This window comes from Enhydra lutris, unplaced genomic scaffold (genome assembly GCF_002288905.1).
Source record: "Enhydra lutris kenyoni isolate GAN:26980312 unplaced genomic scaffold, ASM228890v2 scaffoldscaffold29, whole genome shotgun sequence".
Lineage (NCBI taxonomy): Eukaryota > Metazoa > Chordata > Mammalia > Carnivora > Mustelidae > Enhydra > Enhydra lutris.
In genome coordinates, this window is record NW_019154113.1 from 19,222,636 (window position 1) to 19,235,050 (window position 12,415).

At 55.8% G+C, this 12,415-nt stretch overlaps 1 protein-coding gene across 1 annotated transcript in view; it reads right to left on the bottom strand.

The window, feature by feature from the left end:
* The window catches only part of LOC111152718 (homer scaffolding protein 2), a 78,255-nt gene extending 68,976 nt beyond the window's left edge, over nucleotides 1–9,279 (bottom strand). Inside the window, exon 1 of the mRNA XM_022511301.1 lies at nucleotides 9,216–9,279. Within this exon, the coding sequence (XP_022367009.1) occupies nucleotides 9,216–9,220 (5 nt within the window). The 5' untranslated portion in view covers nucleotides 9,221–9,279. The remainder of the gene's footprint in view (nucleotides 1–9,215) is intronic.
* Between the last annotated feature and the right edge of the window lie 3,136 nt (nucleotides 9,280–12,415).

A 12,415-nucleotide genomic window follows, 5' to 3' on the forward strand; every position in this document is an offset into this window, starting at 1 on the left:
TGCTCCCAGCACGGTCTGTGGAATAACGTCCTCGCTCCCAGTATTATTCTCATCTTCAAACTCAAAAATGTTCCCTCCTGGCCTGTAGACTGAAGTCCAAACCCCCGGGGGACAGCACACCTCCGCCTCCCACTCGGTCCTCTCCCGCTCCCCGAGCTCACTGCCTGCCACTGCCTCCTCCCAGGACCACCTGCTCCCCTCTGTCCTGCCTCTCCTCTGGCAGGCTCCCTGCCACTCCCGGGACTAAGTCCCAGCACTCCCAGGACTAAGTCCCAGCACTGTGGCACAGAGGCCTATACCTTCCCGACCTTCTGCACTCCCGATCTGACTGTGTACCTCTCGCTCTCCCTGGCCTCCACTGCTCCCAGCTAAGGCACATCAAAATGTGCCCCTTTCCTCGGCTCCTCACGATGACCCCATGACATCAGTGCTACTGCTGCTTCCAGTTCACAGATGAAGACATGGAGGTTCAAAGGAGGTCAGCGTCTCCCTCCCAGTCACACAGCAGGTGAGCGGGAAGCCAGGACGGAGTCCGGGATCTCATGCTCAAGCTCCGTGCTCCACCATTTCCCGTGGGCCCGGGCAGAGCTCTGTGTCTCAATATCTCGCACCCACCCCGCCCAAACTCCTCCTCATCTGCCTGGGAAACTCCTATGCATCCTTCAAGACCCAGTTTGAAGGTCACCTCCTTCAAGAAGCCTTCTCACACCTCTTCCGGAAGAAAGCACTTCAGTCTTGTTCCTATTACAACAACGGGGCCAGGCCCCTCCTGCCCTGCTCACCACCGTTCTCCCGCAGGAGGGTGGGGAGCCGGTTCTGCCACCTCCGTCTCCCTGCTGCCTGGCCCAGAGGCGGCGCGCAACAGCCGGGTGGTGGTCACTGGGCAGAGGCTCCAGAAAGGTACAGGAGCTGATGAAGAGATGAGGGGTGATGAGAAAGGAGTTGGGACCCCTGGGAGCGAGTGAGGGCCATGAAATGCAGGGCCCTGAACAACACTGGTTCATAGTCTACACGGCCCCTGGCCCTGTATGCCCCGGGGCCAATCCATGAGGTAAAGTCCGTCTGGTGACCACCATCCCCCCGGACTAGAAGCCTCAGGGAGCCACACACGGATGGTCTCCTGGATGAAGGAGGGAATGTACGACTAAGCAAGCCAAGGGTTCTCCAACCAGCAACGCAAATCCTTAGTCTGAGGCCCAGAATGGGGAGAAACCCCTCAGTTTCTCCTCCCCATGAAAGCAACTGGCCGGCAGACTGGCTTTCTGGCTGGCGTACGTGGGTGGGCTCTCCTGAGCTTCCCCGTCCCCCAGCCAGTGACCGTCCTGCTCCCACGCCCCCGAGCGCTCTCATGCGGTGAGCAAGGCTTCCAAGGGCAGACGTCATGTTGTCCGGCCCAGTGACAGGGAACCGTCTCTGGCAGTGCTCGGGGCTCAGAGCAGCCACACTGGGGAGTGGGGGGGGGGCTGTGTGCACGAGAGGATCCAAGATGAGGGATGGCGCAACCCTGACCACATATTCCAGAAGGTTCCTCAGGGTTCACCCGCCAAACCCCACCCAGCGCAGGAATGACGGCCAGGCTGATAAAGCTGGCCATCAGGTGTTGAGGACTTAGGGGCCAGGCACCGTGCTCAAAACCTCACACCCTCCCCCCCACCCCCCCATCCCCGCTCAGTCACCTCGCTGTGCAGGTACAGAGGACAGAGACCTCTGAGAGAGAGTGACCTGTTCAAGCACACAGCCTGGGGCACTGGGTTTGGTCCCCCTGACAGGTGGCCCTGTGTGACCCAAGGGGAGCCACTGGGTGAGAGTTCTGCCTTCGGTCACCGGGAGGCGGCAGGGAGCTGCTCCTCGAAGCCAGCCCTCCGGGAGCTCCTCCTCCAGCTCTCTGGAGCCTTCCAGAACAGGCTCCATTCCTCCTCCCCATGAGGACCTCCCAGGCCCTCCTCCCCAGGGCAACAGGAGGCAAAGCAGGTCTCCTCCCCTCCCTCTGTGAATCCCAATTAAAGATCCCAGAAGGAATCCACTGGCCAGACAGCAGCGTCTGTGCTCTTCCCCACTAATTGGGTCCCCGCGGATACCCCCGACCCAATAACCCACAGACGGGAGTACCCCCCAGAGCCAGGGGACAAACAGCCTCAGCCACCCTGACTTGGGACCTACCCAGGGCGAGGCCTGCCAGAGCCCCTCCCTCAGTGGGGACCGGGCTCCGAGTGGGCGGGAGACACCTGCGCCCCGCGGCTCGGTCTGCACACCTCTCAGCTGACCGCCAGCGCTGGGGGTGATGCCACCGTCCCCAGCCCCCAGAGCAATAACCACGGGACTATCAGCTGGGCTTGTGAATAAAAATGCTTCCCCCCCCCTTTTAATCTCTCTAGTCGTCGACAAATGTCTAAATGTGTTCCCCACAAGCATATTTTTATTCTAACAAGCTAATTTGAAATATAATTTAAATAAATTCTCCCCGAACGATACCATATGATGAACGACGCCCCGCGGCAGAACTGCTGGAAACTTCGGGTGGTTTAGCGAGGGCTCCCAACCTGCCACATCCCACGCAGGCGTACCCCACTCAGAAACCGGCCCCGCGATGCCGGGGCTCACCTCCGAACCCAGAAACACCACACCCCAACAAGAAATGCAGACACGCGGCGGGGGTCGGGGAGGGGGGTGTCTCACTCAAGATCTAGAAGGTGAGGACTTGGCACATAAGAGTTCTAATCTTCTGAAAAATGCTTTTTCTCTATTGTAAATCTGTTCTGGGACTGCTGTTTACCTTTTTTTTTTTTTTTTTTAACACTGTTAAATCATCAAAGCCTAATTGACATACAGTATCATAGGGGTCTCCTGCTCACTGCTTTTTTAAGAAAGGTGGAGTAAAGATTTTCTTTTCAAGTGCTTCCCATCCCCGTTCCTTTGACCGAAGGGAAGTCTTTTCCCAAAGGTTTTAAGTGCCTGTGCTGGCTGAGGTGACAGGTTACAGGATTTATCCAGGTTTTATGTGTGTTTTAATTGCCTTACAACGAAAGCAGGGACTATAATGTCCTTTCCGTATGTATGTCCCTGTCAACCCTCTTGCCAAGGGAATTCTCCGAAGGACGGGTTGTGGTGCCCCCCAGGCAAAGGGCTCTGAAGCCAAAGAGGCCCTCAGGGGTGGGTACGGGTGCTTTCTGCTGGCAGAGAACCTTCTAGTCCAGGTTTGAAAGGAGAATCACTCTGCCCTGATATTTCCAAACAAGCAGAAAGAATTTGAGCAGCTGGGTCCTAGTCCACCAACCACCCTTAGCAACAACGATGAATCCTTGATGTTCTTACCAAGATTCACTAAGGAGCAGTGACTCATCCAAAATTGCACAGTCGTCGCAAATTACCCAATCTTAATTGTGATGCTGGTTTCTCTACCATTTCTTTCCCTTGGTAATTCATTTAGAGCAACAGATTGCTTTAAGGAATTGTCAAAATGTCTCCCCCCCTCCAAAAAAAACCCTGCCTGTTTTAGAGGGCATTCAAACAAATTTACAAAGATGCATAAAATGTAGCAAAATGACAACTTAGAAGTAGGTGTGGATTTAAAGGCTGCTGTATTATTTATAGTTCCTGGCATGAAAAGATGTCCACTCAAGGTATTTTAAGTTGCAAAACTTATGTTACAAAACAGATGTAGGATATGATTCCGTTTTGTTAAAAATAAACTTGTTTCAGGTAGACCTACATCTAGACACAGAGACGCAGATACACAGGAACAAGTCTGCAGAGGCTGACATCTGACTGCTGGTGGGGGTCAAGCCTGAGACGTGGGATGACAGGTAATTTTCACTTCCTTCTTTATGCTGTTATGTTTTAATATGAGCACGTAGCATTTTTATAATTAGAAAAAAAGCAAAGCTATTTTCATTTTGTTAAAAAAAGAAGAAGAAGAAGAGGAAGAAGTCGTAGATGAGCCAGGAGGAAGGCAAACAAGGGTAGAGCCGTACAATGGAGCAAGGAATAAAGGTAAAGGACGAGATCTGGTAAACTTGCTGTGAGGGACCGCGCATTTAACTCTAAGTTCCCCAGGAGCCGCTACAGAAAAGAAAACCAAGGATTTACAGAAATCACAATGTGCACTCGACAGAAACAAACCCCGCTGGGCCCTGAGTCCGCCTTCAAGGGACGGTGTGGGAGCAGCCAACGTGCCCTTGACTCCATCGTCAAGCTCTCAAGGGTAAGGGGTTTGGGGGCTGTTTTCAACAGGAATGATGGCATCTCCCCAGAGCAAAAGTCAACCCAGTGAGTAGTCACTAATTCCCATTCATTCATTCCTTCCTTCCTTCATTCATTCATGCCATACGTATCCATTTGGAGTCTACCCCATTCCAAACACTGCGGTTTTTTCCCAGCTCCGGCACAGAGGGGGGCACTAAGGGCTGCCCACGTCATGAGGGTGGTCCTAGGTGCTAACAGCCCCCCGGCGCCCCCTCCAGCAAGCCGGCGCATCTGTCCTAAGTGCCCAGATAGGCTGGCATTGCCTCCAACACCCTTTGCAGGACAACATTTTGTTTCAACTCACACATAAAGCTGCTACTTCTCTCTGTGGCCTATCTCCGAGGCTAAAATACAAACTCCATAAGGACAGGAATGACCTAGCAGGTCTGCTCGTCCTGCACCCTCCAAATGCCTTCCATATGGACAGACTGAATGAGCCTTAGGGGGTGAAGTTTTGGAAGCCCAAGGCAGGACCAAGAAAGACAAGTTCCCTCAGTGTATCGGAGAGACGATATCTGTTCTAGTCAACACGAACCCCAGAGCAAAGCCTGTACTTTGCAGGAAGAATGGAAAGTCAGAGGGGAAGGAAGGAACAGCAGCAGAAGGCTAACCAGGATAGATTACCGAAAGGAGGCCCAAGGTGTCTGATGACCACGGCTGCGCCCGCCGCACATCACAACGTAACCTTGGCTGGACAAAATAAATGAGTGTGTAAACTGAAGCCAAATAGAACTACAGTAGATCCTGCTTGTAAACACCAGCAGAATCAGCTAAAAGTCACAACAGCAGGCAAGCCGGCTTCTCCGTTACCTTTGCAGGCGGGTAAAAAGATAATTTACAGCCCCAGTACTCAGGTGACAGCTGACAGCCCGAGAATTAACCCAAGTCATAATAAAAGCTAAATGGCTTGCTTTAGCATTAAAAGAAAATTGCACCCAAATGTGATTTCTTTCTCTCTTGGCCCTTGCAACCCTCAATTAAGCAAGCTATATAAAAGGTAATCCAGAAATTATCACACCTTCCAGGCCAGCATCCAAGCAAGGCCACCCGCCACAGTCAAGCATTAACTCAGTCAAGAAATCTTTGGGGACTCCTAGGTGCCGGTCACCGCGCTAAGTTTTGAGAGACACTGGGAAAAAAAGCGAAGACTCGATCCTTGTGGGATGCTATTGGGGAAGACAGGTTATAAACACTTAAACAAAGCCCAAGTGATCGCAGGTGTGCAGTGGCGAGCTCGTGCAGACAAAAAGGTGTGGCCACGTTAGCAAGCAAGGGCTGTGCGCAGGAGAGACTCTGCAGGTGACCCTGATGTTGGAATTGGAAGCGTGAGAAGGAGGAGGGTATCTGCAGAGAGGAGAGCAAGTTCAAAGATCCCCAGGCAGAGCAAGGACAGAAATGAGGCTCACATCAGCAGAGGGCAGTGAGGGACAGCCAGAGTGACCAGGAAGCTGGGGATGAGGCACAGGCCAGCCCCTCGTGGCTGAAGGGTGTTCAAGGAGGAGGGTTATGTGATCTGATCGGCAGTTTTAAAAGCCAGTCCACTCGGGATCCCATGTGGAGAATGGACTGGAGATACCCAGGGGGGAAGCCTGGGGACCTGTTAGGATGTTGGTCCAGGAAGGAGGCAATGGTGGCCAGGACCAGAGTGGGAGCTATGATCATGAGGACAGGGGGACACCAGATAACATCCTGGTGGTTGAACCATGGGACTCACAGATAGTGAAGATGTGGAAGGTGAGGGAGAGGAGAAGCAAGGACTACTCTTAGCAAGTGGGTGCATGGTGGGGCCCCTGACTGAGACGGAGAAGATGAAGGGAATGAGAGAGCTGGACGGGGTATCAAGAGCTCCATTCATGGACAAGAGTTGGAAGCGCCCAGAAGGGCTGTGTTGGAAATAAAAACATGGGAGTCACCAGCAGGGGTGGGGTGGATAACACTGTCGGAAGAGAGAGGCAAGGGCACAAAGGATGCTGGTCCAGTCCCTAAGCAGCCCCATCATTCAGAGGTCAGAGAAGCCACTGCAGGGAGACTGAAGAGGAACCATTAGAAAGGTGAGCAGAAAACCAGGGGAGTAGGGAGGCCAGAAGCTGGAGGGTGGTGGGAGGATGGGGGGTGGGGGAATTCTTCCAGGAAGGAGGGAGTGGCCACTGGTGAGGAAGAGGGCCAAGGGGCCAACACAAGGACAGAGATCTGGCAGGTCCCCAGGGATCCCGCTGCTGGGTGCGACTGCAGAGTGTGAAGGGTAACGCATGGTAGAAGAAAGCTGATGGAGAGACTGGACATATCTTCTGAGATGTTTTCAGGTGAAGGAGAACAAAGAAGCGAGAGAGAGAAGACAGAAGCTACAGCTAGGCTCTCCAAGATGGCCGCCACTACCCGCATGTGGCTATTTCAACTTCAATTAAGAATTCAGGTCTTCGGTCACACTAGACACATTTCGAGTGCCCAACAGTCACATGTGGCCGGTGGCAGCTGTATCAGGCCCTGCAGACAGAGCACATTCCCATCGAAAGGTCTACTGGACAGTACTGAACCAAAGCCCGTGTGTATATGGATGAGACAGACCCTGGAGGGAGGGAGGGAGGTGGCCTGACAAGGCAGAGAGGGGACGGGATGGACAGTCCCGGGTGGGGGACAAGAGGAGGGCCTGGCCAGCTGCTGCGACAGGGGGCAAGAAAGCCACCAGGGGCAGACACCCGCGGCAGGGGGCAGGAACATGAGGCTTTCCTCCGTCTGTGGCTCTTGTTTTGTCAGTGAAGGTGTGTGAGGGGAGAGGAGACAGGTCTCAGGAGAGAAGGTAGGAAACAGCGGCCTCGGGGAGAAAAAGCACAAACTTACTGGGGAAATCACAGGCTCAATGCAAAACACTTCACAGAAGAGAAGCGGAAACAGTTCATGTCTGACAGAGGAAAAGCATCTTAAGTGGGGAAGAAGTAAACTCAGAATTTTTTTTTCCTTAATTCTTGGCCACGTCTGCACAGTCGAGCCGTAACAGGGCCAGAGAACCACAGTGAGATTCTCCACTGGCTGCCCTTTTGTTCTTTCCATCCCACTCAACTCTCAGAAAGCATGACATTGGTTCTATTTCTAGTGAAAATGGCTCCCTCCACCCTCCTCTGTCTGAACTGCTTATCCAGCCTTAGCTCCAACCCCATTTTCAGCCGTGCTTTGTATCACATAAATTACAGAAGAAGGGATATATGGAAACTGGCAGAAGTAAGCTGGAGTCACGAACCAGCCCTCACCTCTGTGAAGTGAGGGACAGACTGAGTAATGAAAAAAGTACAGGAAAGCCACCTCCCACTTAAACCCGATCCCCAAGCCAGTCCTCCCGGATGCTCCACAAACAAGTTGCCTTCTGCTGTTTTCTTCAAGCTTCTGTGAGTAAACATTTTCATTTCCACAGAACTATTTGATCTCAACCACAGAGTTTCAATATTTTTGATCACGCAAATATGCTGAGTTGGTTCTGTGGCTGTCTGTGGGGAGGGACACGGAGTTAAAATTACCAGATCCCTTTTATCTTCCATCTTGAGACCTACATTTGCCAACTCCTTCTTCCCCCTGTACATATTTTTTTTTAAAGTATGAAATCTGAGAACCTCAAAGTTTCCCACTGCACAAAGAGCAGCTCTTTCATAGTCTACCAAGAGGTCACTGAAAATGTTACAGGAAACCTGCTTCCCCACCAATGTGCCTCTGGTATTCTCACCCACAGTTTCTCTACGTGTGACATCTCCTGGACTGGCACCCATGTCTTAAGCAAATCTCTCAGTCCCTTTCTCTCCCCACTGTCCTGTTCATGGGGGTCTGGAGCCCTCACACTGCCTTTCATCAAAATTCCTCTCCGCCTGCCTCTGGTTCCTTCTGACACCCTGCCGACCCCACAGATAAGGTTCACTGGGTAAGAGGACTCCAGAAACTTCCCTGGAGTGAGGTGCCACAGAGCCACTGACCCGTGGGAGCCAGGCCACCAGGACAGTCGCGCCCCTTTCCACTCCTCCCCAACCCCATACAGAAAAGCACGCTCTCTAAACCCACCCAGCAAAAGTGATAAGGGCCGTTTGAAGGGCGCTAAGCACAGCAGCAGGGGACACAGAGATTCAGGAACTCGCCACACGCCCACCATCCCCGTGGCCGCTGTCAGGCTGCGGCTTCCCCTCTGCAGATGCACGAAATGTCCTTCTACAAACACTCATCAGCTGTCCAACCTGGAGACAGTCACCGAACCACTTAAGGCATCAGTTTCCTCATCTGTAAAATGGGCAGAACAGCTGTGCCCGGAGCAAGGCGGGCGCACCTCGCCGCTGCTCTCCGGTGAGCAAGTGCAAGGAGTCAGTGGTGTCAGCACAGCGGCTCCCTGACTCACCGCGCCTGCTGCTCGCGGAGACGCCAAGGGAGAAATCGGTCCTGCCTTTTGAATTACTTTACGTACGCACAAGCATTAGTCACTCGGACAGAGTATTTCAACTTCTCCCCTGAGCACCTTACTCCGCTGTGTCGAGGACCGGAGCCTCCCTCCGGCTCCTTCCAGACTTCCTCACCCTCATCCGTCTCCAAGCCAAGTCCACTATTCCTACGCTCGGGGAGGGGGGTCGGGATGATTTCGCCCGTTCCCTCCGCAGGAAAACTTCATTTCCATTCCGCTGGTAACAAACCCCGTCCTGGAGGACGACTAACTGCTGCTCGCACTCCCCAACACAGGCCCGGGAGTTGGTCGCGCCCGGGGCCGGCTCGGAGGCGGAGGGCCTCGCGCGCGGGGCCGAAAGTCCGCGCCCAGGCCGGGCTGCCCCGGCGGGGAGGGGGGAGGCCGGCGCGTCGGGGCGGAGGGCGCGGGGTCGGAGGCCCCCCGGCTGGCAGGAGCCGGCCCCCGGTGCGGGGAGAAGGCGCGCGCGGGCAGGGGGCGCCGGTCCCCCCGGGGCTCCGAGCCGGGCACGCGTGGCGGCCCCTCCCGCGGGCGCCGGCTCACTCACCCCATCTCCGGCGCTGCTCCGGCGGCCGCTCCGACGGGCCCTCTGGCGCTCGCTCCCCGCGCGCTCCGCAGTCGCTCCCCGCGCGGCACATGCGGCGGCCCGTGCGCGCCCCGCTCAGCCCCGGCGCCGCTCCATTCCGCGGGGCTGCGCGGCTGCTGCTGGAGCTGCCGCCGCCGCCAGGCGCGGGCGGGAGGGGGGCTGGGCCGGCGGGGGTGGGCGGGGGCTGGGCGGGGGGGGGGGCTGGGCGGCCGCGCTCGGGCCCCGCCCCGCCCCGCCCCGCCCCGCCCCGCCCCGCCCCGCCCCGCTCCCCACGCCGGCTCCTTACGTAACCTCGGGGCCGGGGCCGCGGCGCCCGGCCAGGGGCGGGGGGCGCGGCTGCGCGGGGACCGTTTCCCCGCGCTGCCGCGCGCTCCCCGCCCGCCGTGCGCAGCCCCCTTCTCCCGCGGGCAGCGTGGGCGCACCCCCGTCCCTGTCCCGCCCCGGGGGGCTTGGCGCTGTACCTCCGGGCGGGCACCCCGCCTGCGGGACCGAGAGTCGCCCTCGCAGCTGGAGGGACTTTGGTGCCACCCAAGATTGCAGGGGAGGGAACTGAGGCTCCGGCGGGGGGCAGAGAGTTGCCCCAGGTCACATTTTCAGACCCGAGCTCGGGTCTCCAGAATCTGAGATGGGCACGGTCACGCCCCTCCTCGGAGCCCTTCATTTTGCTGTCCATTGCCCGGCTCCGTGGCTCCCGGTGCCCGCCGCCATGAAATCCGGGAAGCCAACGTGGCAGGCGGTCCTGCACCTGCAGCGGGTGCTCTGGTCTCTTCCGCGGGTGAAGACGGGGCTGGGCTCCCAGTGAGAGCCTAATAGCTTTTAAGGAGGCTTAATTAAGCTTGGTTTTATTCTTAGAGCAAGGGAAATTGAGATGGCAACAAGAACTTAAAGAGCAGTCCCTGAATCCCTTGTCCACACATCATGTTCCGGTTCTCTACCAAAGGCTGGCACCGGGACTAAGCTAACCTTCTGCCCCTGAGGGCCTCCCACCAGATCATCTGCTGAGAACACACTGACCACATAAACCTACCATTTTAGGACAGTTAAAAAAAAAAAAAAAAGTAAAGGAAGAAGCATAAGAAGTAGGGCCACCATCTCAAACCTCCCCTCATCTCTTTTGGGACCACAAGTTTACCTGCTAACCACCAAGGTCTCCTGGGTGAGGGTGGGGGGCACCCACCCTGTACTTCACACTGTGGTCAGTAATTATCTCAACTAAATCTGATCATGTCACTCTTCTTAAAATTCTTCAGGGGGTTCCTTCCCACTGTCCTTAGGATGAAGACCAAGATACTAAACATGCCTCAAGACCCTGCCCCATGGTGCCTCCACTGCCCTCTCCAGCCTTTTCTCTCTCCTTCTCCTCTTCTTGCCCTTAGCCAACTGACCACCCCCCTTCCAGCCCCAGGACCTTTGCACATGCTATTCTCACCCTTTGGGAAGATCTTCTCCCCTCATGTCTGAGTCACTCCTAGTCAATTCCTACTCACTCTTCAGATCGCAGTTAAACTCTCCCTTCCTGTGGAACGTTTAATTAATGCCCTAGACAAACTGTGAACGCCCATATTGCACTTATTATTTGCAATATGTATCTGTAAAGCTACCAGTGTACTATCTATCTCCCAGGCACACTTGCAAACTCTGTGGAGCCATCTCTTTTTGTTCATCATTGTCTCTCCAGTGCATAGAGCTATGCCTGCACGTCCTCCACAAACACCTGTTGAATGAATGAATTGGCATAAGCCAGGCCCCAGACAGACAGAACTGGCCGGCGTCCGCAAGCACAAGTGAGTCTGTTCGGAGTCTGTTCAGTACTTGGTCCTGGAGGAGCTACATCTATCAGCAGCTGAATTCCGAAGACCAGGGGTTGGGGTGGGGGTGAGGGCCGTCCTGGGCAGTGTGGAAGGCAGAAGTCAGCAGAGGAGAATAATGGAGAGGCCAGCTCAGCTGGCGGGGGTATCCACACACAGATTCGCCCTGCGGCAGGGCTGAGCAGCCTCCCGAATCCTGAACAGGAATAGCTTTTTGTTCCACTGACGGGAGGGCGCACCCACTTACCTTGGGAGGGCACAGCCAGGCACAGCAGGTGGAGTTGGTGACTCACTTGGGCTGTTTCCCACAGTCAGTGCGAAGCAGGGCGATGCTGGAGGTAGGAGCCCACGGAAGGTTTAACTCCATGAGTTAAGTGCCTGTCCCTCTGGACAAAGGCCCTCCCTACAGGGTGAGGATAAAAAGGAAAAGCATGGAGCAGACAAGATTTGGAAACAGATGTCCCTCGTCCGCACCAACTCTGGAGGACCTGTGGGGAGGTTTCCCTTCTCTCCTTCAACCCCAACTCCAGGCCCAGAGTGGGGGCTGCCTCCTGGGAGGCTCCCAGACAAGCCAGAGCCTCGGGTGGGCCCTCTCAGCAGCACTTGGTCACCGTGGGATCTCCCCGAGGGGGGCCACTCGGAGTTCCTATCCAGGCCTGCTGCTCCATCCAAACCGTCACCCCTTTTGTGTGAAACCTCTCCCAGCAACATGCTCTGTGTGGCCCAGTTGTCAAGGAAAAGAATGGGCCGAGTCTCCTCATTGAAGAGGCCCGAGGTGAAAAGGAGGGAGGCTGTGCTGGCTGGAGTCTGAGGCAGGGCCAGGAGTCCTGGGTATCCTTTTAGACTGGGCAAGAGGAGCCAATGGGGGCACAGACTGAAGATGCGGGTGGGGAGAGGGGGGTCCCGTCCAGAGGAGAGCGGGAGAGCACGGGGTCCAGCCCCAGGCAGAGGCGTGAGCCTTGGAGAGGAGGGGAGGGTCTGGAGGAGAAAGCTGACAGTGAGGGTGGGCTCACAGTCTTCTCCAGGAAGCACGAGCAAGAGCAGGGCTGGGGAAGGCCAACTCTGAAACATCGGCCTCGGGAAGGTCAAAGGGGATGTTTGCCTATATCCAGAGCTGGGAGTGGGTGGGGCACAGATGCCCCCAGAAGTCTGGGAAGCCGGACCTCGACCAGCACAAACTCAGGCACTTGGCATTCCTGCCATTCTGTGTGGGTAACAGAGGTTTCCAGAGCTGGAGCACCAGGAACGGACAATCTGGACAATCGGCCTAAGGAACGTTTCGAACTCTGACCAGGGCAGATCTGGCCACCGGGGAGGGGGAGGGGGTGGGGGGTGAGGCTCAGCGGAGAGCTG